A 21,400-nucleotide genomic window follows, 5' to 3' on the forward strand; every position below is an offset into this window, starting at 1 on the left:
GTGTATATAAACTCTCTCGTGCATGTGGGCATCCTATACCCCGACGCATCAGCCATGACCATCACGCTCGATTACAGCGCCAAGCTCATTTTGATCACCGGGGGCGGCCGCGGGATCGGATACGCGATCGCACGCGCCCTCGCGTCGGCCGGCGGCACGCTCGCCATCACGTATACCCACACGGACGCCAGCGATATCGCCAAAGCTCTCTGTGAAGAGTTTGGAGTGGTGGCCAAGGCTTTCAAGTGCGAGGCGAGCGACTCGAAGGACACGGACCGGATGGTCCAAGATGTCGAGGCTTGCTTTGGAAAAAAAGTGGACATTGCGATCGCGAATGCTGGGGTTGCTCTGTGGAAGGACGCGCACGCCATGACAGACGGTGAGTTGCACGACGTGCAAGGCCACCTTGCCTTGAAATGTGTGGGCTAGCCTCAGCCTCGCTGACAACACTCCAGACGACTTTCGGCGGCTCTTCGAGGTCAACACCTACGGTCCCTACTACCTCTCTCGTGCGCTGGTGCGCTCGTGGCTCGACCTGCCGATCAGCGTGGACCCTGACGTGTCCCAAGTGGACATCAAGAGCATCAACAAGACGCTCGGCAAACAGATCTTGGTCGTGTCTTCCATATCCGGCTTGGTTGCCATGAGTCCTCAACGCCAGGCGGCGTACAACGCCTCCAAGGCAGCTGTGACGATGCTCTCCAAGTCGCTCGCCGAAGAGTGGGCGCACCTAGGCATCACTGTAAACACCATCTCGCCTGGCTATGTTGCCACCGACATGACGACCTCTGACGACCCCAAACTCAAAGAGTGGTCCAGGGAGTGGAACTACCGTACCCCAGTTCGTAAGTTTGCGAGTGCGGAAGAACTGGGCAAGTTTGTGGCCCTGCTCGTTAGTGATCAGCAGGGCGGGTGGGGCTTCTTTACGGGCAGCGATGTGGTGGTCGACGGTGGATATACAACATTGTAAGAGAAGGCTTGGGTGGAGGCTACGCGATCTTTACATTGTTGCATTGTGGACCGTGTGGGAAGCTATTCATAAAACCTATGTATGGTAGCAGGAGCATTGAAGATGGCGCGGTGTCTGGAGTTTCGGGTCGTCCGGTCCGGCGCTGGGGATCGAACGGGGTCCAAGCTTTCAAGGCGGTCCCAGGTCAGTCGCGACTAAGGCACAAGGGTGGGTCATCTTGGCGTCAAAATCTGGATCCGGTGCAGGGTGCATAGTGGCCAACATGGCGCGGTGGTTGTTCCCCTGCACATCGATGGTGGTGTAAAGGTGTCCGCGATAGGGGTCCCTGCCGTGCCCGTGACCAGCGAACGCTGTCCTCAGTGAGGCGGGCCCAATGACGCTACTGTTGGCAGACATGGCGAGGATTTGTGCGATGTTGTACTTGACATTGTGCTGGCTGAAGGCACCGGCCGCCGCAATGGCACAAACGATGGCCGAGATGAGGAAGAGGCCCACGGTGACATATGCATAGGCGTTGCTGAGAGTTCGCAGGGCGGTACTGACGTCGGACGACGACGACCAATACATGGTTGACCGTGTCCTGGGAGTGCACACCACCCATAAAGGTGTTATGCTGCTCGTGCGTTGGAAGGGATATTCGGTCGAGGAGTCAACCTGGCAGTCGATGATTGCCTTTAGGAAGGATACCAACGGCAACTCGCCCTCTCGCACTTTGATCTCGAAACTGGAGAGGAGTAAGGCCATCCATGTACCATGTGACCGAAACAGAGGGCGCAGTTGCCTCCACGTTCTTGTGGATTTGATGAGCAGTCTCACAACCACTCACTCACTCCATCTCGTCAACCATCCGAGTTTACTCACTGATGTCTGCTCCTTCGCTTTCCCCTGCTCCACCTACAGCTCCCCCGCCCCCGCCCGCCTGGGTCCGTGTCGCCGGCGAACACCCCGCCGGATTGTACCGTGACCTCCTCCGCCTTGTGTGTTTGCTGAAGGAACTGTTCTTGGGTGAGTCGCAGTCGCAGCAGTTACAGCAGTGTCCTGATAGAGACAGAGGGCAAGTCAACGCATGCTCGCCTTAAGATTCTTTTTGCGACTCTTAGCGTCCACGACGTTGCCACTGCCCTGTACCAGTTCGACTATTCGGTTGAGTGGTACCGCGAGTCCCACCGGCTCGGATACCCAGCGCCAGTGGAGCTTCTGCCGCCTATCGCTCTTTGCGAGAGGATGGTTAGAATCTACACATACCTCTTCATTGGCTTCTGCGTGTATGCGGGCAGCACGCACCGCAAATGCCAAGGCGACGGCGAGCGGCCCATCTCCATCCGGCCGACGCAACATGCCAAGGGTGTCAGCACGGCTCTGTTCTCCCTCCGCCTGGCGTTCAGCTCGATGTCAGCAGAGGGCGATCTGGGTTTGAGGCTGGCCTGGGCCCCCGGCGCAGACAAGGCCGAGGAGATGATCGGCAAGATGGTGAAGAGGGCCAACAAGAACAACCAGAGCAAGACGGACGTCACCCAAGAGCTGCAGGATGCCGTCGCAGAGGGCCTCGCCGACCTCCATGAGGTTGTGCTCGCATGCCGACTCGGCACAGTGGCACGCTTCGTCCCATGGTGTGCCGCGGCTGGTGTGTCGATGCTCCTCACGCCCGGTGCGATGGTCGCCAACGAGGTCCCCAGGTTCACAGCCCCGTCTTAAGAGGCGGCACATATCCAGCTCCCGGATATGAACGAGGACGACAGCGACGAGGACGAGCCACAGCTTCGCCGGGTTCCCGCCTCCCCTGGAAAGCGCAATGAGTGGGAGAAGGAGCGCGATGCGGCGAGGGCCAAGGTCAAGACCATGGCCGTCAACGGCGGCCCATTCAAGTGGCCACCATCGCCGCCACAGCCCAGTGAGCGGTGCGGCGAGCAAAGCGGCGAGCGCATTGCCAACATCACCGCCAACAACAGGCATGCTCTCGAGCTCAAGAAGTACAAGGCCGTTTGCGAGTGGGAGACCGTAGGTCAAGAACTTGGTCTCCGAGCTAAACCCATCAGGCAATCATCACTTGCTCCAACGAAAACTTCGAGGGGTTCCGTCCCATCCCTCCCCACCAAGTCGACTTTGGTATCGTTGATGTCGAATCATGGCAAGAAAACGTTCTAGCTCTGTTGTCGGCCGAGGAGGCTGCAATGGATGTGGAGCCGCAAGAAGACGCCGACGAAGACCTCAACTTCGCCGACATTGACGAGTGGCTCGCCCACATGGATCTTCATGCCGATTCCTTCGAGGAGGCCCACCGGAATCGCGTCCCCACAGCCCGCCGAGGCCGTAAACGCGAATGAAGAGCACGCAAGGGTTGTCGGTGTTCTCGAAAAGCAAGGGGAGGGAGGAGGGGAGAGATGAGAGAGAGCCGCTTGTCGAGCACATGCGGACACCGTCAATCACGTGATTTCATTACAGCCTGCCTATTGCCCGCCAGTCTCTTGTACTTCGACCTACCCGCCCCGTCACAGCAACTGGCGCACGAGCTTTTGTCTCGTGCACATACAAGAACGAGATTGTGCATCATCATGTGTCCCGGCTTTCAATGACCAGACACAACACCCACCGCATCGCCAAGCTACTCGTGGCGTGTATACCAGCTGATGGCTGTAGTCAGGATGTAAATGTTTCGGTCCTGTTACTGTACTACTGATTTTGTTGCGTCCATACACGTACCCATCACCCGCGATCACCCGCGTGTGGATCCACCCGCCACGCCAGCTGCGCCCTCCATCCCCACTTTCCTCACAAGCGTCACAATACCTCCTTCACTCACTCACCCATTCACAAAACATGTACCCTTCCCTCGGCAACTTCGATCATGGCCGTTCCCTTGGAGGCGGTAACACGCATGGTCGTGGGGCTAGGAGTGGCAACTTCCCTCGCGACCTCTTCCGTTCTCGCGGTGGCCACAATGAGCATCCGGTATGTTCATCTGTGGATTCTGCAACTATGTAGCACTTTTCTGCCCGAGTTTACTGCCCGTCCAGACCAGTTCCGCCTGGCCCTCCCCAAGTACTAGGAGGAGTCTCGCGTCGACGTCGTCGACGTCGTCCTTTCGCCCGTGCACCCCACTCCTGCTTCGCCAATACTGCTCCGCCTGCGTATTCCTCACAGGTCTCTTTGTGGGCCCCGGCAAGGACAGGAAGACTGTCACTACCAGCCACGGAACGACCAGGAGGCGTACGTTTATTGACGCGGACAAGCAGGTCGGCGCGTCCCTGTCGCTGCAGCATATTTCGTACACTGGTTACAAGGAGGCGGGGCTTTACACTCTCAAGAAGGTTGTGGCGTCTTCAGTGAATGCAACAGGAGGATATGTGCATTGAGCGGGCAGCATGTCGGTGAGGCGCTTTAGAGTTACTGCATATGGCTTGAAGGATAATGGCCCGAGTGATTCGGCCCGTCAACTATACTACATGCTCCGGTCGAAGGCCGTCAGTTACGAAGAGGATCTCAGGTTGTACTCGTGGACCGTCGCCGAGGAACGTCGATGATGAGAGAAAACAGTCGCCTTCTGCCGGTCTCCCACGGTGACACACCATGTGGTGACATCTTGAACCTCCGCATTGTGTGGGTGGGGCCCGTGAGGGATCATGTTAGCGCAACCCACAGCAACATTCTGGGTAGTTGTTCGGGCCGTTGACAAAGCCCGCCAGCGCGTGTAGCTTGCGGACTGCCTGACCGCCCAGTGGCGCCCGAGTTGGGTTCTGGGGCACGGTCTGCCTTTCGGGCACCGGTCGCCGGGAATGAGGACTGAGTAGTTGTTCTGTGGCCCAAAGTCGTTGTCCTTTGCGGGCCGAGGTTTTTGCCCATTGACCCATTGGCCCCTTCAGAAACCCGGCCCATAAAACACTTTCGGTCACCGTGGTACCGTGGACCTTCTGTTCAAGGAACATGGTCAGGTGACACGCACAATGAGACGCCACGGAATCTAGGGGTTGTGTTCCTGGTTGCATCTTATCTGTTTCTATTCGAAAGGAAACGCGTTCAACTACCTTCGATACTCTACCAGCACCAATGAGCCGAGGAATGTCCCGTCCCGTCTGCAGGTCACATGAGTTGTTTCTACGCTGCGGCAGCCCTACTACAAACGTCAAGCCAGTGCCACGTCTCTCAAGCCCTGGCGTTCGGGAGAAACCAACGTGGTGCGCAGCTTGTTCTATAAGCCGAACCTCCTCGAGCCACCGATGTTACACCCAAGTCGGGGAATATCGCCAACGGCCTGAATGTCAAGGGGTGAGGCCGGTGGCACTGTTCTGTATGCCCGAACACACATATATAGCCGGCCATGATTACCTCGTTTCTACGTCTTCGTCAAGCCCAACTGGCTATATCTTACACACAACCTCCACTGCTTTCACCTTCGACATGATTGCAAACCAGCTTTTTGCGGTCGTAGCTCTCCTTCCGTTTGTTTTGGCGGCGCCGCAGGCGATTCCCAAGACCCAGGAGGTCTCCCGCGACAGCTGCACTGTATCCAACTGGGGCCAGTGTGGCGGAGCCTCCTACAGTGGTTGTACGACGTGTGCTTCTGGTCTGACTTGTACATACTTCAACGATTGGTACTGGCAGTGCCTGCAGTCTACCTCGACCTCCACTGTTTCGAGTACGTCGTCCAAGCCGTCATCGACTCAAGCGACGTCGACCACGTCGACCACTTCGACCGCCCCGGCCACTTCGTCGTCTACCTCGTCTTCGGGAGGCTTTGTCACCACTTCGGGAACAAAGTTTATGCTGGATGGTAAACATTACTGCTTTGCAGGAATGAATGCCTACTGGATCCCCCAGCTCGTTACCGAGTCCCAGTATGATGCCACCTTTGCATCCCTCGCAAACGCTGGCATCAGGGTGGTTCGCACCTGGGCCTTTAGCATGGTCACTTCGGTACCCAATTACGACCTCACGTACTTCCAGGTCAGTATGAACGGACGAGCCGTGCTAACACTCGCAGCTCTGGAACGGAAACACATTGTAGGTAACAGGACGTGGCGTTTATTGACAACAGCTCGGTCAACACTGGCTCCAACGGTCTCGGCCGCCTCGACCTCGCTGTCCAGTACGCCGCCAAGTATGGTATCAAGATCATTATGACCCTCACCAACAACTGGGACGATCTGGGAGGTTGGTCAGCCGCACTGTCCATTCTGACTCTTAGGCATGGAGATGTACGTCAAGCAGCTCGGCTGCGACACGTCCTACCACACGAGCTTCTACACCTGCTCGGCTGCGATCAGCGCTTTTGACTCGTACATCAACACCATTGTCAACCGGTACAAGAGCAACCCTGCAATCTTTGCGTGGGAGATTGCAAACGAGCCGCGTAACGGAGGTACCACCGCCGCCAAGTCGGACTTTACGGTCGCCCAACTTACTCAGTGGATCTCGGACCGCGCCTCGTACATTAAGAGCCTCGATTCGAACCACATGGTTGCTATTGGGTGAGCATGGCGCCAATTCAGAGCTAATGATAGCGACGAAGGCTTCTACTACGACAGCTCGAGCAGCGACTGGGCCTACAATGGAAATTCCGGCTTGGACTTCAACACCAACCTCAAGCTGTCTAACATCGATTTTGGCACCTTCCACATGTACCCGGAGGCTTGGGGGGAGACGCCGGTCGAGGGCTGGGGAAGCAGCTATATTCAGGCCCACATTGATTCGATGTGAGTGTCTGGTGCACGCTTGGCTGACTGGCAGGAACAACATTGGCAAGCCTGTTGTCCTAGAAGAGTTTAACATGGACACGTACGCCGGGCAGACTTCGGTCATGCCGACGTGGATCAGCGCCGCTGTCAACGGCGGCGTTTCGTGGATGCCGTGGCAGTTTGGCCCAGATGATCTCGACACAACTGTGAGTTGAACAATCGTTCTTCCACTGATCTTTTCAGGGCTCTATCGCCTACAAGGCTGGCCAGGACAGCATGGACCTTTACCCTAGCAAGGCGTCTATCTGGTCCGCGGTCACCAGTGGTGCCGCCAGCATGAACTCGCAGTGCCCTCTTTAAGCCACAGCTCCTCCAAGGCTAGAAGGGCCTGAAACGTGCTCCCTGGTGGTGTTGAAACTTCAAACGGTATGCAAGTGATATACAAAGTCCTTTCTCCAACATGCGGGTTTGGAGAATAGATAGCAGTCGGGGAGTAACTGATGCATGGTTAATGGTGGTATCTCAGCAGATCCTCGGGGATGGCCACGCTGACATCACTGATGCAGTCCAGTCAGCCAGCTTCGAGCACCCCCTAAGTATGTGGCATCCGATTCATTGCACCGATATGGCACAGCGCGTCGCTACTTCTAACGGTATTGCACTGCTCCATTATCACGATGAGCCGAGAGGTCGCGAGAGACCAACACCCTTTACTTCGAACTACTGAGCCAGCGAGCGCGGATCTCCTTTGCGATCTCGACGTTCTTGACGGCGCGCTCCTGCGAGTCGGCGGCACGGCGGTCGACCCAGCCCTTCCTGTCCTCGAGGTACTCCTTGAAGCGGGTCTCGCGTTCGATCGCCTTGGACTTCTGCGGCTCAGGCATGTCCTCGATCTTGGGCTCCTCAACTGGGTTCCCAGACAGGACGGGGCGGCGGGGGAGGCGCTTCTCGACGGGCAGGATCTCGAGCTTGGGCCCAGGCAGGGTCTGGTACCAGTACGCGGTAGTCGACCAGTCGTCGCGCAAGTGGTTGCCGTGGCCAGTCTCCATGGTTACCTTGATCTTCTTGTCGAAGCGCACCGGGTCTGGAAGGTGCCAGCGGTACGAGACCTGCGTGTTGGGGACATCGCCTTCGTGGATGATCGAGCCGCAGAAATTGTAGGCGTTCTTTTGCATCCCCCAGCCCTGCGTAAAATAGTCCTCTCCACCGGTGCCGTGCATCGATGGCGGCCACTGGTCGTCGTCGATAAAGCTTCCGTCAGCACGGATCCTTAGCTGGGGCCACTCACATCATGTCGTCGCCTTCACCCCACCAAGTCCCCTGGAAGTGGTAGACGGAGTGGTTGCAGCCAATATAGTTGCCCTGCCCCTCCGTCTCGAGGATGACATAGTTGTCCTTGCCGTCGAGGTTGGCGACCTGGGTTTCGAGAGAGTTGGTCTGCGTGCCATTCGGCGCCCACCCCCCGGTGGGGTTCTCGTGCCGCCACATGGCGTGGAAGTAGAGCGTGTCCTGCGGCATTGGCTCCTTATAGAGCTCGTAGTCAATGTAGAAATACTGGATGTACGCGTGCTCGCCCTGGTTCTCGATCTCGATGCGCCCCCGCTTGTTGAATGGCATCGTCAGGTAGCAGTTGCCGCCGCAGTTGCCGCCAAACGTGTGGTCCTCGCTCGGCTTGGCCGAGACCGTGAAGGGCAAACTCTCAAAATTGCCGGGCATGGAGTTGCCAATGCAGAAGAAGTCGCCCAGCGGGGCGAGTACCGAGGGCGTGTCGGAGCCGTCCCAGTACATCTTGATCAAGACTTTGCGGTAGTAGTCGGGATCGTTATCCTCGTACACGATGCCGAGAGCGTTGTGGATCTCCATCATCGCCACGCCGGTGCGTGAGTAGGGCACGAGGCCCGGGCCGAGGATCCGGCGGCACGCCTGGACGAATCACAGGTGGGTGAGCGCACCCGGGCTAATGGTTAGCGAGTCTGAATGACGGAGAGACACTCACCCCTCAATGTCGGCAAGGACGATCGACTCGCCAGGTCGCACAATGAAGGCGTCTTCATTCTTGCCAGAGTGGTCCCAGCTGGACACGCGCGCGGAGCGAGCGTTCTTCTTGGTAACAGCGGCGGAGAGGAGGCTGTCGCGGTTCATGGCGGACATGGAGCTTTGTTGCTGAAAAGGCGATGGGGGACTGGATGAGCTAGGTACTGTGACTCTAGTCCATGTCGCGTACTTCCAACCTTTATACGCATGACAGTTCTTGGCCGGTGAGAATGAGAGCTGATGTGAGCAGCGACAACATTCGAATCGTCTTGGTCAACCGGTCGTTATTTAGACCCTCCGTTCCGATGATTCTCACCGGGGGATAAATATATGTACCGGTCCGAGTGATCTCCACTGTTTTGTTCGGGTCTGCTCCACTGATGTATTCAACACTCACTCGCTCTCGATGACCATGAGTTGTACTTAAACCCCGACCAGAGATGTCTCCATGGGGTCTCCAGCAGTTCCGCCGCCACCCCCCTCCCTCCCCGCTCTACCCCGCTCTACCATCTGAACAATCAAGCATGAACACGATGACAGGAGAGATCGACTATTCGGTACTCCACCCCTTGCTGCGCGTACCAGTCCACCATCGTCCAGCCGGGCGGTGGGGTGGCGAGCTTGGTGTTAATCTCGAGTGCACCAACTTTCTCTCGCTGACTGGGGGTGGCCTCGAGAGGCAGGTCATCATCACGGGCTCCGAAGGCGGGAAACCACGTCCAACTGTTCCCACTCAGAAGGAAGCGCCGGAACGCACGCCGCGCTACACGCCTTGGCTTATGGGCACACTGGAGGAGAAGGTAGGTGAGATCTACCTGGCGACGAGTGCGTCGGGGATGGTGGACTGGGGCGACCTGTACCCGGGCAACACGTTCAAGCATCCGGACGGCCGCACCGTTCTATGGGGCTGGATGATCGAAGAGAGCTTGAACGACGCGGCCCTCGAGGCCAAGTCGTGGACGGGATGCCTTGGTATGCCTCGCGAGATCTTCCTCGCGACGTACGACGGCGTCACGGGTACCTTGGCATCGAAGATGGACGAGGTGCAGAGCTTTGAGGTCCTCTCGGCCTCCGACGGCCTGTGCAATGTCGCGACGCTTGGCATCCGACCCCTCGCACAGCTGGCAGCTTTGCGGGGCAAGCAGCTCTTCCACGCCAAGCTCTTCGACGGCGAGCGCCTCCCCATTGCTCACTCCACCCCGCTCGCGCGGGCTATCGATGCGACGTTCGACATCACGGACGACACCGATGAGGTATCACTTCACGTCCGGCACAGCGCCGACTACAGCACCGCAACACGCATCACGTTCTATCCTAAGCACGAGACGATTGTGGTGCACCGCGACGCGTCCAATGCCGAGCGCACTATCGCCAAGTACGATGAGGACGGCCCGATGACTCTTCTCCGCACCGAGGGCGGGATGGAGCGCCTAAGGCTGCAGATCTTCCTCGATCATGACGCCGTCGAGGTGTTCGCCAATGACCGCTTCGCCCTGGCGACGCGCGTGTACACTGACTCGGGGGTCACGGGTGTGTCGTACTCGGGCAAGGGGGCCGCGCGGGTTGAGGAGCTGGACCTTTGGGAGATGAAGGCGACGCAGTAGTGGTGTATAGAGTGTGTATGCATGTAGAGTGCAGCACCACCGCTGCAGTGGTAACGAAACAGGACCACAGCCACACGACTAATAATTATGACAGGACACTGCGTACGCCGCCGATACTACATAGATAGAGAGTCGTCCCCTGATGGAATGTCCATCAGATAGGTTAATCCAAACATAGCCCTTCCTCTTGCAATACACGAACATGTTATTTTGCAATGAGCATCGCGCCGCCTCTCAGCACGTGCAACATGCCTGCTGTCAGGAATCACACAATGTAATGCACAGCTGACTTGCTCAATGCATCTCATGAGCGAGCATCGGAGCCTGGGCCGCGGTCCATCAAGCAGAAGCAGTAGAGAGATGGACAGCAGTCATGGCCCGACGGACATCGACCAAATTGACCAAACTCTGCCTCGACCTGTGACCGGTCATCGACCGACAGCCCCCACCGACTATCTCCCGACGGCTCTCGACCCATCGACGAACACCCCTCGCCCGACGCTCCACGTGTCGACGGAAGGCTTGCCCCGCTCGACGCGCCGACTGACCTTCGACCGATAGCTCACTCGTATCACTCGCAATTTGTCTGTAGTATGTATCGTTCTTATTCTCTGTTTTGGGACGCTAGATGTGCGTACAGAGAAGAAGAAACATGCGTCGATGGCCGCTTTTCTGACGTGCCACAAAGCAGCCTCCATTCCGCCGTATGTGGAGGTGTCCAGGTGGTCGGGGAAGCTCGTGGCAGAAGCTCGTCGCAGGGCCTGGTGGACCCTAACGAGAGGAGATTGGGTAAAGTCGGTGGCACTGAGGACGATCGGTACACAGCTGTTAACATTGGTTGCAGTTGTTGAATAAAGGCTCCTGCCCACTCGGTCGCGCTGTCGCTGACACTGGTCTTGAGTCACCTATTGCTGACACTCCTCTGACTGTGCACGCGCCTGTTATATACGGTACAAAACACATTGGTGCAAAACAACTAGTGACCGGCCCGAAAGGCAGTTAAACCGTCTACCCCCTTGCCTTTCGGACAAAAATTGGGTCAATAGCAGGCATTTTGAGACAATGCCGCAACACCCATTGCGGCAACCGTACTCGCGTTAGGGATGCATCGAGGGTTTACTCTATAAACAGTACGAGCCACGGCTCGAGGGTCTGTAAAGCACAGGAGCAAGTACCACGACAAGCATCCAAGGAGAAATAAGGGGGGTAAATTGAGGGAAGGAGGGACAACCCTCGGTAGGGGAAGAGACATAAATCAAAGAAACAACGAAACAACGAAAGCGAAGAGGTTAATGTCCGTTGCCTGAGGCACTATCAAATACTAATCGGGGGGTTGAGCGTAACCGTTGCGGCTCCACCGTTGAGGGTGACCCACTGGATGGGAGGCTCACTGCCAACCTGGTCGCTGGCGATGGAGCCGCCAGCAGCAGTGGCGCTGCCGGAAGGGATCGTGATTGGGACGGGGACACTGCACGCCTGGTCGGCTGCGGTGACGACGACGTGAGTGATAGCGGTTCCGTCATCGGAGAGCGTGTACGACACTGAAGGCTCGCATTGGTCGAGCGCCATACGGTCCAGGAAGTACTGTGCAATGTCGTCGTGTTTAAGGGACGTAATGGGCCAGTTTGTGAGGCGCGACACCTCCTGGGCGATCGTCTCGATCCAGGCCATGACCATGGACATTTTGGATGTCTGGGATCCAATGGTGATGGTGGGCATGTCCTCGTAGCGCATGTTGGCCTGGTGGAACATGTACGGGTCACTGTAGAGGGAAAGCATATAGGCGGTGTTGGTAGCGCGGGCATTGTCGAGGAGGTTTGTGTAGTCGCCCGATCCGCTGGAGATGGCAATCCACTCGGCGACATCACATTCAAACGTGTCGCAGTTGTAGTAGATGTTAGTAGCCCACCGCGGAATAATAACAAGGCCATCATAGCCATTGTCCGCGACGTTACTGATCAAAGGCCAGTAGGGAGACTGCCCGTTGCGTAGAAGCGGGCGGGTGTTGTCGCCGACGACGTGCGTGATGCCGTTGTCGAGCCACGCCTGAATGACATCTCCGTTATGCAGGCCAGTGATGGCCGGAGGAATAAGACCGTGGGTAGAGAAGCGAGCACCGTTGGCAATGCCAACCTGCTGGAGCCAAGCCTGGTTGAATTGAATCTCACGCGCCGCATCGTGGTATGTCGCGTTGTTGAGCTCATAGTGCGTAAAGGTATGTGAGACGTGGGCATAGGCATCGCGGTTGGACGGGTTCTGGTACCATGCCGTCAGGTCGTCGCCCAAGGCACAAGTGAGTGTCCAGTTGTATGCAACCCATTCCGATGGCCAGGCGTCGGTGCCAGTCCCGAGCGGCTTGACAAACTCGAGGGGGGGATCTGGGCCGACGTCGTCCGTGTATACGGCCGTGTCGGGAGTACAGAGGCCGCCCGAACCGTTGGGCTCAACAACTTCAGAAATGTCACCGTTGCCGTTGTGTGCGAGCTCGAGTCGGAAGTCCGAGCCGGAAGGTAGGCGAGAGTTGAGGTCAGCCATCCAAGCAACGTGACCGTCGAGGTCGGCGGGTCGGAGACGGAATGTTGTACCTGTTGGGTAGTACATGTCCGTGGGCAGCTCGACGTCGTCAATTTGGGCATTCAGGTGCGTCTTGCGTTTGCCGAGGAACAGGCCACGAGTCACCCAGTGAATGTGCGCATGTTGCAGATAGGCACACGACAGAGACCATTGGGGTGCCCAGCTCGAGAACCACACGAACTGCTCACGGCCGTCAATCTTGTTGATGACTGCAGCCGCAGTCTCGCCAGAAACATCTCCACCTGGAGCAAACGTGGCTACTACCTTGGTCGTGAGTGGATCTGTCACGACAGCTGGATAGTGCCACAGGCCCTGAGAGGAAACGGTCGCACCACTGTCACGTCAGCAAACAACACACCCACCCTGGAGACGCACATCTTCAGGTTGGCCGAGGGGAAGTCCGAGACGTCGGATAAACTCATAAGCTGCTCGACTCCGGCGCCACAACAGCCACCGCTGCCTGAAATGGCTACGCCTGTGATTTCGCATCAGCTGCGAGGACATCGTAAATTGGGTGAGTACTCACCAAAGTCGGGACCAGGATACTCGTTGATGCGAACCATGCGCACATTGAACTGTTTTTGGTATGTATGGATCGTGTCCCACTGCGCCACGGTGAGGGCACTGCCCCAAATACCCGCATCATCGTACGCCAGGGCATCCATGACAATAATGCCAGAGTAAAGGCCGTGCGAAGCGGTCGAGTTGAGGCTCGGAAGCTGAATGCCCGTTTGGGGTACGAGGATGGTTTCGAACGGGATGCCGTAACCGAGGAGGCCATGGTAGCCACTCTCCGCAGAGTATTCGTCGCGGGCCAGGATGAGAAGCTTGGCCTGGACCGTGGCACCAGAAATGGGCCCAACGGACGCAGAAGTGCTGGGAACCTGCGATATGGTTGAGCTGGGAACGATCGACACCGAAGGGCTGGGGGAAACAGAGGAGGACACCGATGGGGAGACGGTAGGGTTGACCGACGAAAAGGCCGAGGCAGATGCAGATGCAGAGGGGTTGACCGCGGCTGATGCAGAGGGTGTGGGCTCAACTGACACAGATACCGAGGCGGATGCGGAGGCAGAGGGTTCAACCGACGAGGACGCCGATACGGATGGTGCGACCGACACCGATGTAGATGGGGAAGGGTTCACCGATGCCGATGCTGAGCTTGATGCAGAAGATGTGGGGTCGCCCGACACTGTTGCCGAGACTGAGACAGACGCAGAGGGTTCAACCGAAGTTGCTGCCGATGCCGATGGGTCCACCAGCGTTGATGCAGAGGGGTTCCCTGAGGCCGACAGCGAGGTCGATAATGATGGTGTGGGTTCGACCGACGCCGACGCCGAGAGGGTCGGGTTGACCGACACAGATGTAGACGGGTCAACTGACGCCGATGCGGAGGTGTGAGGATCAACCGAGGCGGATATGGAGCCGGTTGGGTCGGAAGACACTGATGGAGACATTGGCTCTGACGGCTTGACCGATGGCGTTACAGAGGTGGCCGAGGAAACTGATAACGACGTCGAGACATAAAGTGACGAAGTCGAGGAGGTTGGACGGCGAGACGAAGACGACGAGGAAGAGGCCGAACGGGATGATGTAGTGGCCGAACGGCGCGTCGAGGATGACGTAGTGGCCGAACGGCGCGTCGAGGACGACGTAGTGGCCGGACGACGCGTCGAGGGCGACGTAGTGGCCGGACGACGCGTCGAGGACGACGTAGTGGCCGGACGACGCGTCGAGGGCGACGTAGTGGCTGGAGGACGCGTCGAGGACGACGTAGTGGCCGGACGACGCGTCGAGGGCGACGTAGTGGCCGGACGACGCGTCGAGGACGACGTAGTGGCCGGACGACGCGTCGAGGGCGACGTAGTGGCTGGAGGACGCGTCGACGACGATGTAGTGGCCGGACGACGCGTCGAGGGCGACGTAGTGGCTGGAGGACGCGTCGACGACGATGTAGTGGCCGCCCTCTGGTAAGCCAGGCATCCTATCGGCACCTGTCTCTCTTCGTGGCGGTAGTGCTTGTTGACGGCGACATCATCATCCTCTTGCTTGGTGACAATGTTGTGTGTTGGATGCGCAAAGGCAGATGCCAACAAGCCCAACAATACCACTAGGCCCAGTTTGGGACGCATAGTTAAGTATGTGGAGACTACGTACAGTAATAAGGGTCTGAAAGAGCGTACACTGAGACTCAGTACTCGAGGTGATGAGAGGGGGATGGAGAGCAAGACAGAGGACAAGGACGTGAGGTTTAAGTATCAAATCGGCCTCAGAAGACATCCCGCCAACGGGCATTGCCCATTCAGTGTACCAAAAACGTTGAACCACGATGCAGGCGCGATCTGGGGTAAGGAAGAGAGTGTTGAGTGGAGTTGAGTGGAAGGGGATCAAGGCGCGTAGGTCACCCACTGGGAAGACATCCGCTTTGTTTGGGCTGAACCAGATCTCGTCCCCCATTGGGAAGGCTTCTACTTGGTTTGAGCTGAACTAGATCTCGTCCTTTGCCTTGAATGTCAAACGGGGCAACGTGCTGGGGACAAACATAAAGGTGAACCAGAACAAGCGACGCGTCGAGTCGACGCATCTTGCAAGTCGCGTCCTGCGTGTGGGCATTGTTCCTGCTGTTCCAGAACGCGTGACGCGTCCACGTGCGAGCCACGCCGGTACCACAAGAGATCTCGACCCTTTGGCATGTGGCAAGGGCGGGCCTACCTGGAAAATTGCCGCATGTCCCAGTGCAAGCAGCCATAAACAAACCTACGGGACGTTTGCCCGACTCCCCATGCCACCATTAAAGCATGCGCCGAGATCAGAAGTGGCCCCCAACTGTGGAGTGGCGGTGGCAGTAGCAGTGAAACAGGCCACGAGGGCGGTCAAACTAGTCGGTGTCCCGAGGGACATGTTCGCCTTACGATCATACCAGGTCCTACGCGATCTTACGACACCCTCTTGGTCATGTCTTTGCCGAGATGGGACTTGGGGTTTAGGGGCTACCGTCGTTGGGGCTCGACCCAACGGTGCTTCGGTCGTGAGACACTGCGCAGCCACATCGCAAGATCTTTAGATCTCCTCCAGTTCCCTCGGGTCATGGTATGTTTGTTCAGGTATGCCCCTCCCCTCCTGACGCGTTCTGACGCGTTTGTTGCCAAACATACCCTCTTACAGATACTGGAAGACTACCTCACGGCGTCTCGAAACCCATTGGGTTCAACATAGATGGGTACAGCACTATACGAAGTCACGCAACGCCCGTTCACCCAACTTCCTGTTACCACCGTGTACGATAACAGTGCGTTCTTCCATACAAACAAGAAGCAGCAGTCCCCCAACATGACAGACTGGAGACAGGGCTTCAAAGGTACCGACGTCAACACCGAATCACGCGTCCAGAACAGAAAGCCGCGACTCCTAAAGATGCTTGTTATTGTCGGACTCCTCCTCCTTTGTGTCATTCCTCTCACCGTCGGCCTCGGAGTAGGCCTCGCCAAGCGTCACAGCCATCGTTCAACCCCGGAAACCCCGCACGACTCCGAGGCTCTTGGACGTCCCTCCCTCTGGGCGCCGCAGGTCGGTGTGTCTTGGCAGATTGTCCTCTCACAGTCCGTCAAGGTGGACGCCGGTAGCACCATGATTACCCCCAACGTGGACGTTTATGTGCTTGACCTGTTTGACACAAAGAGGGAGACCATCGACAGATTGCGTCGAGTTGGCAAAAATGTCGTATGCTACTTTAGTGCCGGATCTTGGGAGGACTGGCGTGAGGACGCAAGCGATTACCACACTGCGGACCTCGGCAACAATCTCGACGGGTGGGCGGGGGAGCGCTGGGTCAACGTTTCGGCTGAAAGTGTCCGCTCCGTTATGCGCAACCGCATCAAGCTCGCCGCCGAAAAGGGCTGTGATGGTATCGACCCCGACAACGTGGACGGCTACGTAAGTAACGGCAAAACAGAAATGTACTGTAGCACATATGACTGATGTAGCGCGCAGGAAAATAACAATGGCCTGCGCCTGTCATCCCAGGATGCCGTTAATTTTGTTAAATTCCTCGCCGACGAAGCCCGCAAGTACAACATAGCGACAGGCCTCAAGAATGCAGGCTATATTATCCACAAAGTCCTCGATTCAGTCCACTTTTCTGTCAATGAGCAGTGTGTCGAGTTCTCGGAGTGCAAGACCTTTGCGCCCTTTATCAAAGCTGGCAAGCCCGTCTTCCATATCGAATACCCCGAGGGTGCCCCAAGTGTCTCGAGCTCTGAGCGGACACAGATTTGCTCTGCTACGGGAGCTGCGACTGGAACCGATAAATTCAGCACTGTCTTGAAGAAGATGAACCTCGATGGCTGGGTTCAGTACTGCACTGGACAATCAGTCACAACGCCGACAGCGTAACGACATGTGAACGCTGGGCAACCCTTTGTGAATGTTGCTAGACATAAGTCTACCAAGTCTGTAAACGAGCACCTTTCTCGTATTATAGTCGTCCATGCATCTTCTGGTTACGATCTTCGAAGAAACGAAAGTAGAAAATAAAAATAAAACACCAAGTTGTTACGAACAACAAATTCCATCCAAACGTTGAGGTAACTCCTGGACGTGCATATATTTAATTTACCGTTTACTGCGAACAAGCTACGCAACTCGTATGTGGTGGAAGGAGATGCCGTGTTTACTGGAGTGAAAGAAACGCTGCGACAGCACCCCAAGTTGCCGGCCAGCGCGTGTACCCTCCTTCGAGCTGGTCGGTAAGGAAGAGCCCACCTAACCCAAGGCGCCAAATTTGGCTGGCCAGGGCATTAGCGGCGAATGCCTGGTCGTTTGCAATGGGGTAACAGATCTGTAACTTGTCTAGGCCCGTCGTGGGAGGCAGGCACTGCGAGTGAACCATTGCGAGGCACTTGTGGCGTACCGAGAGCGGGATTTGATTTACACCATGACTCAGGAAGTAGTCGTACCATTGTTTCTCCGACTGTTCAAATACAACGACGTGATCAGCCTCTTCGAAGTAACCAATTGACACCACCGTTCCCGGGTTGTATACGACCACGCCTTTGCTGCAGTGTGGACCTCTCCCCGTATTGGGGAATGATGGCTGCTGGGGGGTTCGCTCAGGTGCCAGGGCCGGTGGCGTTGTGCGTGTTGACGAGGAGGGGAAGCGGTGCCATGCCTCCCGGATGTGGCGCGCAAGTGTGGCCATGTACGGTTCGAGCGCGGGGTCCGACGGTGCTTCGTCAACAAAAACACCGTCGAGGCGGAAGGCTTGCCCTGATTGCGTTTCCCACGCCGCGTACTTGTCAATGTCCGCCTTGATATCCTCCACGTCCCGCTTGCCGTAGGTACAGTGTACATAGCCCAGAGGCTGAACGTTAGGAAGGGCGCACAACTGTTCAAGTGCCGATTTATAGCTGGCATCGGGTAGACGCTCAGGCCCCGGCCCGTTGCCAGGGTTGATGATGCACATAAGGGTGAGGTTGGGGTGGGCGCGTGCAGCAGCGAATAGCGGACTCCATGCGCCTTCGGCCGGGTACATGTAGACTGGGACGACGAGGGCGGGGGGTGCCGGGGCCAGGTTCGAGACCGATGAAGCGGAGACGTACGTGGTCATGGCGTGTCCGGACACCTTGGTGGCGGATGTTGAGTTGGACCAGGGCGCACCGTATGGTGTGGGGGGGGGGGGGGGGGGGGTGGTGACCTTGGGAACGGTGGTCTTATATCTGTATAGCGTGCGTGGGATATCAAGGAGCAACATCCATTGCTTCTGAGATCCTGTTTTCCGTGCCAAGAGAACGAAGAACGCCACGCATTTGCCCTGCCAAGAAAGCGAAGATAGCCTCGCTGTCATCCATCACCCCTGTAACAGAAGTAACAGTAGTGGTCCCTCTGCTTGTTGCTGCCACATGTGGAGCGAAAACCCCCCTAGTTGTGTCTTACTTCTGAGCCAAACCATGCTGTAGTCATCCTTACAAACAGATTCATTTTATGTGGCAGTAATAACCACACTTCCGTACAGTTATGCCAACAGTGTCAAGCCGCCAAGCGCAGCCAAAAGTGTCCATATTCCGATACCTAGGCGGGCAACACATGTGTTTTTACTGTAATTATAATTCTGTTGGTTTCTAGGTTGGCAGCTTGCTTGGCCATATTTCGAGAAACGTTCGGAATCTCCGGGTGCTTGTGAGCCCAGTCAGCCCTAAGGCATTGTCGGGCTCCTCCGGAGTCACACCGGGGAGGCGGCTGCGTTCCAACGCGCGACAAAGTTCCACAGGTCGCGTGCACATTGCCCCAAGCTCTCAGTAGCTGTCCAACTGAGCTCAGCGACGGCGCGTGAGTTGGCAGCGACACATGAACCGACATCACCCTCCCTGCGAGGGGCGAGCCTGGTTGCAATCTTGATACCCGCAGCCGTTTCTAGGGCTCGAACGGCCTCCGAGACGGTCGTGCCCGTGCCTGTCCCGAGATTGAAAGTGCGGAAGGAGGCTCTGAGCGAGGCCCCAAGTGCAGCAACATGTCCACGTGCGAGGTCAGACACATGGATAAAGTCACGGATTGCGGTGCCGTCGCGCGTCTCCCAGTCGCTGCCAAAGATGTTAAGATGGGGGCGACGACCATTGAGAACCTGGGTTATGACGGGGAACAGGTTCGTGGGCTCGCCTCGGGGGTCCTCGCCAAGAAGTCCGGAAGCGTCGCAGCCAATGGGGTTAAAGTAGCGCAGAGCGATTATGTTCCACGAAGGAGACGAGTAGGCAAGGTCGGCAAGAATGGCCTCGCCAAAGTATTTTGTGCGCGCGTACGGGCTCAGAAGGCCGGTGGTACCGGGAACAGCATGCTGCAACCTAGCATGGTCATCGGTGTAGGCCTCAGGATGGTGGACGACGTCCTCCTCACGCAGAGGGCGGCCGCTATTGGCCTTGGTACCGTAGACGGTGGCTGACGAGGAAAAGACAAACTTTCGAATGTTGTGGTGGTCCAGCAACTCGAGGAGGTTGACGAGGCCGCACACGTTGTTGGAGTAGTATTCCAGGGGGTGGGAGATTGAGTCGTTCACTGACTTGAAGGCTGCAAAATGGATGACGCCTGTGATCCTCGAACGGCGATTGACGAGAAGCGGTGAGCCATCGTGAGGTGTGGTGGGTGAGGTCTGGTTGTCATTGTCGGAGTACGCTTCTAGCAGGAAGTGTATGGCCTTGCTGCGGTAGTCGAGCTGATGAAACTTGATGATGGGCAGCTGTCGGCCGTTGGCTTTGCACCATACGGCAGCAGCAGCAGTGATGCGTTCCACAACCTGTTCGAAGCTGTTGCTGAGGTCATCGATAATAATGACATTTTTGCCTGCCTTGAGGAGTTCGAGAACAGTGTGCGAGCCGATAAAGCCAAGGCCGCCAATGACGAGGACGTAGGTGTCGCTGGGACCGGTGGCCTGAAGTGTCTGCGGTCCCCTTCCTGAGTCGAGTTGAAGACTGGTGGTAGAAGTGTCGCCAGAAGGATTGAGGAGCGGGCAAGGTATCGTTGAACTGGGGAAGGACGAAACCGTGGATGACGTTACTCTGTTCATCGTTTCTCAAAGTGTTGGAGAAGAGAAATGGCGAGCACAGACGAGACAGTGAGCGATCCGAGAAGTTGGCGGGTAGGGAATGGTGATATTTGTGCAGTCCTTGACTATTTAATGCCTGGGAAGAGCCTTCATTCGGCACGGAGAGCCCCACAAGCCAGTCAAGATGGGAAGGAGGCCATGTTGAACATGACAGGCATCCCCTCAAGCGAAATGCTTGTGTCTGGGCATTCACTGATGGCTAGTCAAGGAGTACACGAGGCGTTACGTAGGCCCAGCACAACAGTAACAGCATCAACATCAATCAATGGCAGCGCAGCTCGAGTGGGGGAGCACCTGGTCCTGTTGTCCAGACCAGCCCCATCACGCAACCAATGCCACGTTGGGCGGCAGACCGGATTTAGAGCTACCAAGTGGCTTCTTCTCAAACAATACTTTCCACCAACAGTCCCAGACCAGACCAGCCCCATCACGCAACCAATACCACGTTGGGCCGCAACGGATTTAGAGCTACCAAGTGGCATCCTCAAGCACTACTTTCCACCAACACTCCCATGGGCTTAACTGACAACATCAGTCCGCCAAAGGGTCAGCCAAAATCCAGCCCCAAGAAAAGTGTTTCAGATCTTACCGGCTGTCTTGTCAATTGGTAGACCGCACGCACCGACGGCGTTGCCTACCTGCAAGGAATTGGCAAGCCTTCGGACTCGGTGTTTATGGAATTGTTACGTGAGCCCAACTGTATGATGCACGTTACCCTGCAGAAAAGTGTTCCAGATCCTACCGGTCGTCTTGCTGTGCCCCAGATGTCTTTTATAAGGTCGCCGGGGGTCGACGGGCGGTCGGATACAACCTACGGCAGGCCAGTGGCGCCGGATGTGGCGCATTCCGCAGCGTGATCTTCAACGAGAAGGATGGGAACTGTTCCACATCGAGATCTTCAACGAGAAGGATGGGAACTGCTCCGCAGCGAGATCTTCAACGAGAAGGATGGGAC

The 21,400-nt window shown here is 56.9% G+C and overlaps 12 protein-coding genes across 12 annotated transcripts; 6 read left to right on the forward strand and 6 right to left on the reverse strand.

Moving 5' to 3' along the window:
- Positions 1–54: 54 nt before the first annotated feature.
- Positions 55–970, forward strand: EHS24_005363 (uncharacterized protein; the record flags this gene model as incomplete). Its single annotated transcript, XM_028620890.1, has 2 exons — positions 55–379; positions 456–970. The coding sequence occupies 2 exons, from the start codon at positions 55–57 to the stop codon at positions 968–970; spliced, it is 840 nt and encodes a 279-aa protein (XP_028471932.1).
- Positions 971–1,182: 212 nt separating this feature from the next.
- Positions 1,183–1,537, reverse strand: EHS24_005364 (uncharacterized protein; the record flags this gene model as incomplete). The annotated part of the gene is made up of 2 exons (XM_028620891.1): positions 1,183–1,186; positions 1,233–1,537. 2 exons carry the CDS (start codon positions 1,535–1,537, stop codon positions 1,183–1,185), a joined length of 309 nt encoding a protein of 102 aa, XP_028471933.1.
- A 296-nt stretch (positions 1,538–1,833) lies between these two features.
- EHS24_005365 (uncharacterized protein) lies at positions 1,834–2,665 on the forward strand (the record flags this gene model as incomplete). The annotated part of the gene is made up of 2 exons (XM_028620892.1): positions 1,834–1,975; positions 2,022–2,665. 2 exons carry the CDS (start codon positions 1,834–1,836, stop codon positions 2,663–2,665), a joined length of 786 nt encoding a protein of 261 aa, XP_028471934.1.
- Positions 2,666–2,692: 27 nt separating this feature from the next.
- Positions 2,693–3,294, forward strand: EHS24_005366 (uncharacterized protein; the record flags this gene model as incomplete). The annotated part of the gene is made up of 2 exons (XM_028620893.1): positions 2,693–2,968; positions 3,007–3,294. The coding sequence occupies 2 exons, from the start codon at positions 2,693–2,695 to the stop codon at positions 3,292–3,294; spliced, it is 564 nt and encodes a 187-aa protein (XP_028471935.1).
- A 493-nt stretch (positions 3,295–3,787) lies between these two features.
- On the forward strand, positions 3,788–7,002 carry EHS24_005367 (uncharacterized protein; the record flags this gene model as incomplete). Its single annotated transcript, XM_028620894.1, has 8 exons — positions 3,788–3,919; positions 3,985–4,293; positions 5,579–5,911; positions 5,980–6,122; positions 6,232–6,435; positions 6,502–6,660; positions 6,782–6,848; positions 6,904–7,002. The coding sequence occupies 8 exons, from the start codon at positions 3,788–3,790 to the stop codon at positions 7,000–7,002; spliced, it is 1,446 nt and encodes a 481-aa protein (XP_028471936.1).
- Positions 7,003–7,352: 350 nt separating this feature from the next.
- On the reverse strand, positions 7,353–8,505 carry EHS24_005368 (uncharacterized protein; the record flags this gene model as incomplete). The annotated part of the gene is made up of 2 exons (XM_028620895.1): positions 7,353–7,893; positions 7,931–8,505. 2 exons carry the CDS (start codon positions 8,503–8,505, stop codon positions 7,353–7,355), a joined length of 1,116 nt encoding a protein of 371 aa, XP_028471937.1.
- A 69-nt stretch (positions 8,506–8,574) lies between these two features.
- Positions 8,575–8,784, reverse strand: EHS24_005369 (uncharacterized protein; the record flags this gene model as incomplete). Its single annotated transcript, XM_028620896.1, has 2 exons — positions 8,575–8,599; positions 8,639–8,784. The coding sequence occupies 2 exons, from the start codon at positions 8,782–8,784 to the stop codon at positions 8,575–8,577; spliced, it is 171 nt and encodes a 56-aa protein (XP_028471938.1).
- Positions 8,785–9,209: 425 nt separating this feature from the next.
- EHS24_005370 (uncharacterized protein) lies at positions 9,210–10,280 on the forward strand (the record flags this gene model as incomplete). The annotated part of the gene is made up of 1 exon (XM_028620897.1): positions 9,210–10,280. The coding sequence occupies one exon, from the start codon at positions 9,210–9,212 to the stop codon at positions 10,278–10,280; it is 1,071 nt and encodes a 356-aa protein (XP_028471939.1).
- A 1,314-nt stretch (positions 10,281–11,594) lies between these two features.
- EHS24_005371 (uncharacterized protein) lies at positions 11,595–14,837 on the reverse strand (the record flags this gene model as incomplete). Its single annotated transcript, XM_028620898.1, has 4 exons — positions 11,595–13,188; positions 13,230–13,329; positions 13,381–14,298; positions 14,342–14,837. 4 exons carry the CDS (start codon positions 14,835–14,837, stop codon positions 11,595–11,597), a joined length of 3,108 nt encoding a protein of 1,035 aa, XP_028471940.1.
- Positions 14,838–16,184: 1,347 nt separating this feature from the next.
- On the forward strand, positions 16,185–17,246 carry EHS24_005372 (uncharacterized protein; the record flags this gene model as incomplete). The annotated part of the gene is made up of 2 exons (XM_028620899.1): positions 16,185–16,787; positions 16,845–17,246. 2 exons carry the CDS (start codon positions 16,185–16,187, stop codon positions 17,244–17,246), a joined length of 1,005 nt encoding a protein of 334 aa, XP_028471941.1.
- A 107-nt stretch (positions 17,247–17,353) lies between these two features.
- On the reverse strand, positions 17,354–18,459 carry EHS24_005373 (uncharacterized protein; the record flags this gene model as incomplete). Its single annotated transcript, XM_028620900.1, has 2 exons — positions 17,354–17,360; positions 18,056–18,459. 2 exons carry the CDS (start codon positions 18,457–18,459, stop codon positions 17,354–17,356), a joined length of 411 nt encoding a protein of 136 aa, XP_028471942.1.
- A 612-nt stretch (positions 18,460–19,071) lies between these two features.
- On the reverse strand, positions 19,072–20,406 carry EHS24_005374 (uncharacterized protein; the record flags this gene model as incomplete). The annotated part of the gene is made up of 1 exon (XM_028620901.1): positions 19,072–20,406. One exon carries the CDS (start codon positions 20,404–20,406, stop codon positions 19,072–19,074), a length of 1,335 nt encoding a protein of 444 aa, XP_028471943.1.
- Positions 20,407–21,400: the final 994 nt, after the last annotated feature.

The sequence above is a fragment of the Apiotrichum porosum genome (genome assembly GCF_003942205.1).
Source record: "Apiotrichum porosum strain DSM 27194 chromosome Unknown scaffold_21, whole genome shotgun sequence".
Taxonomy (NCBI): domain Eukaryota; kingdom Fungi; phylum Basidiomycota; class Tremellomycetes; order Trichosporonales; family Trichosporonaceae; genus Apiotrichum; species Apiotrichum porosum.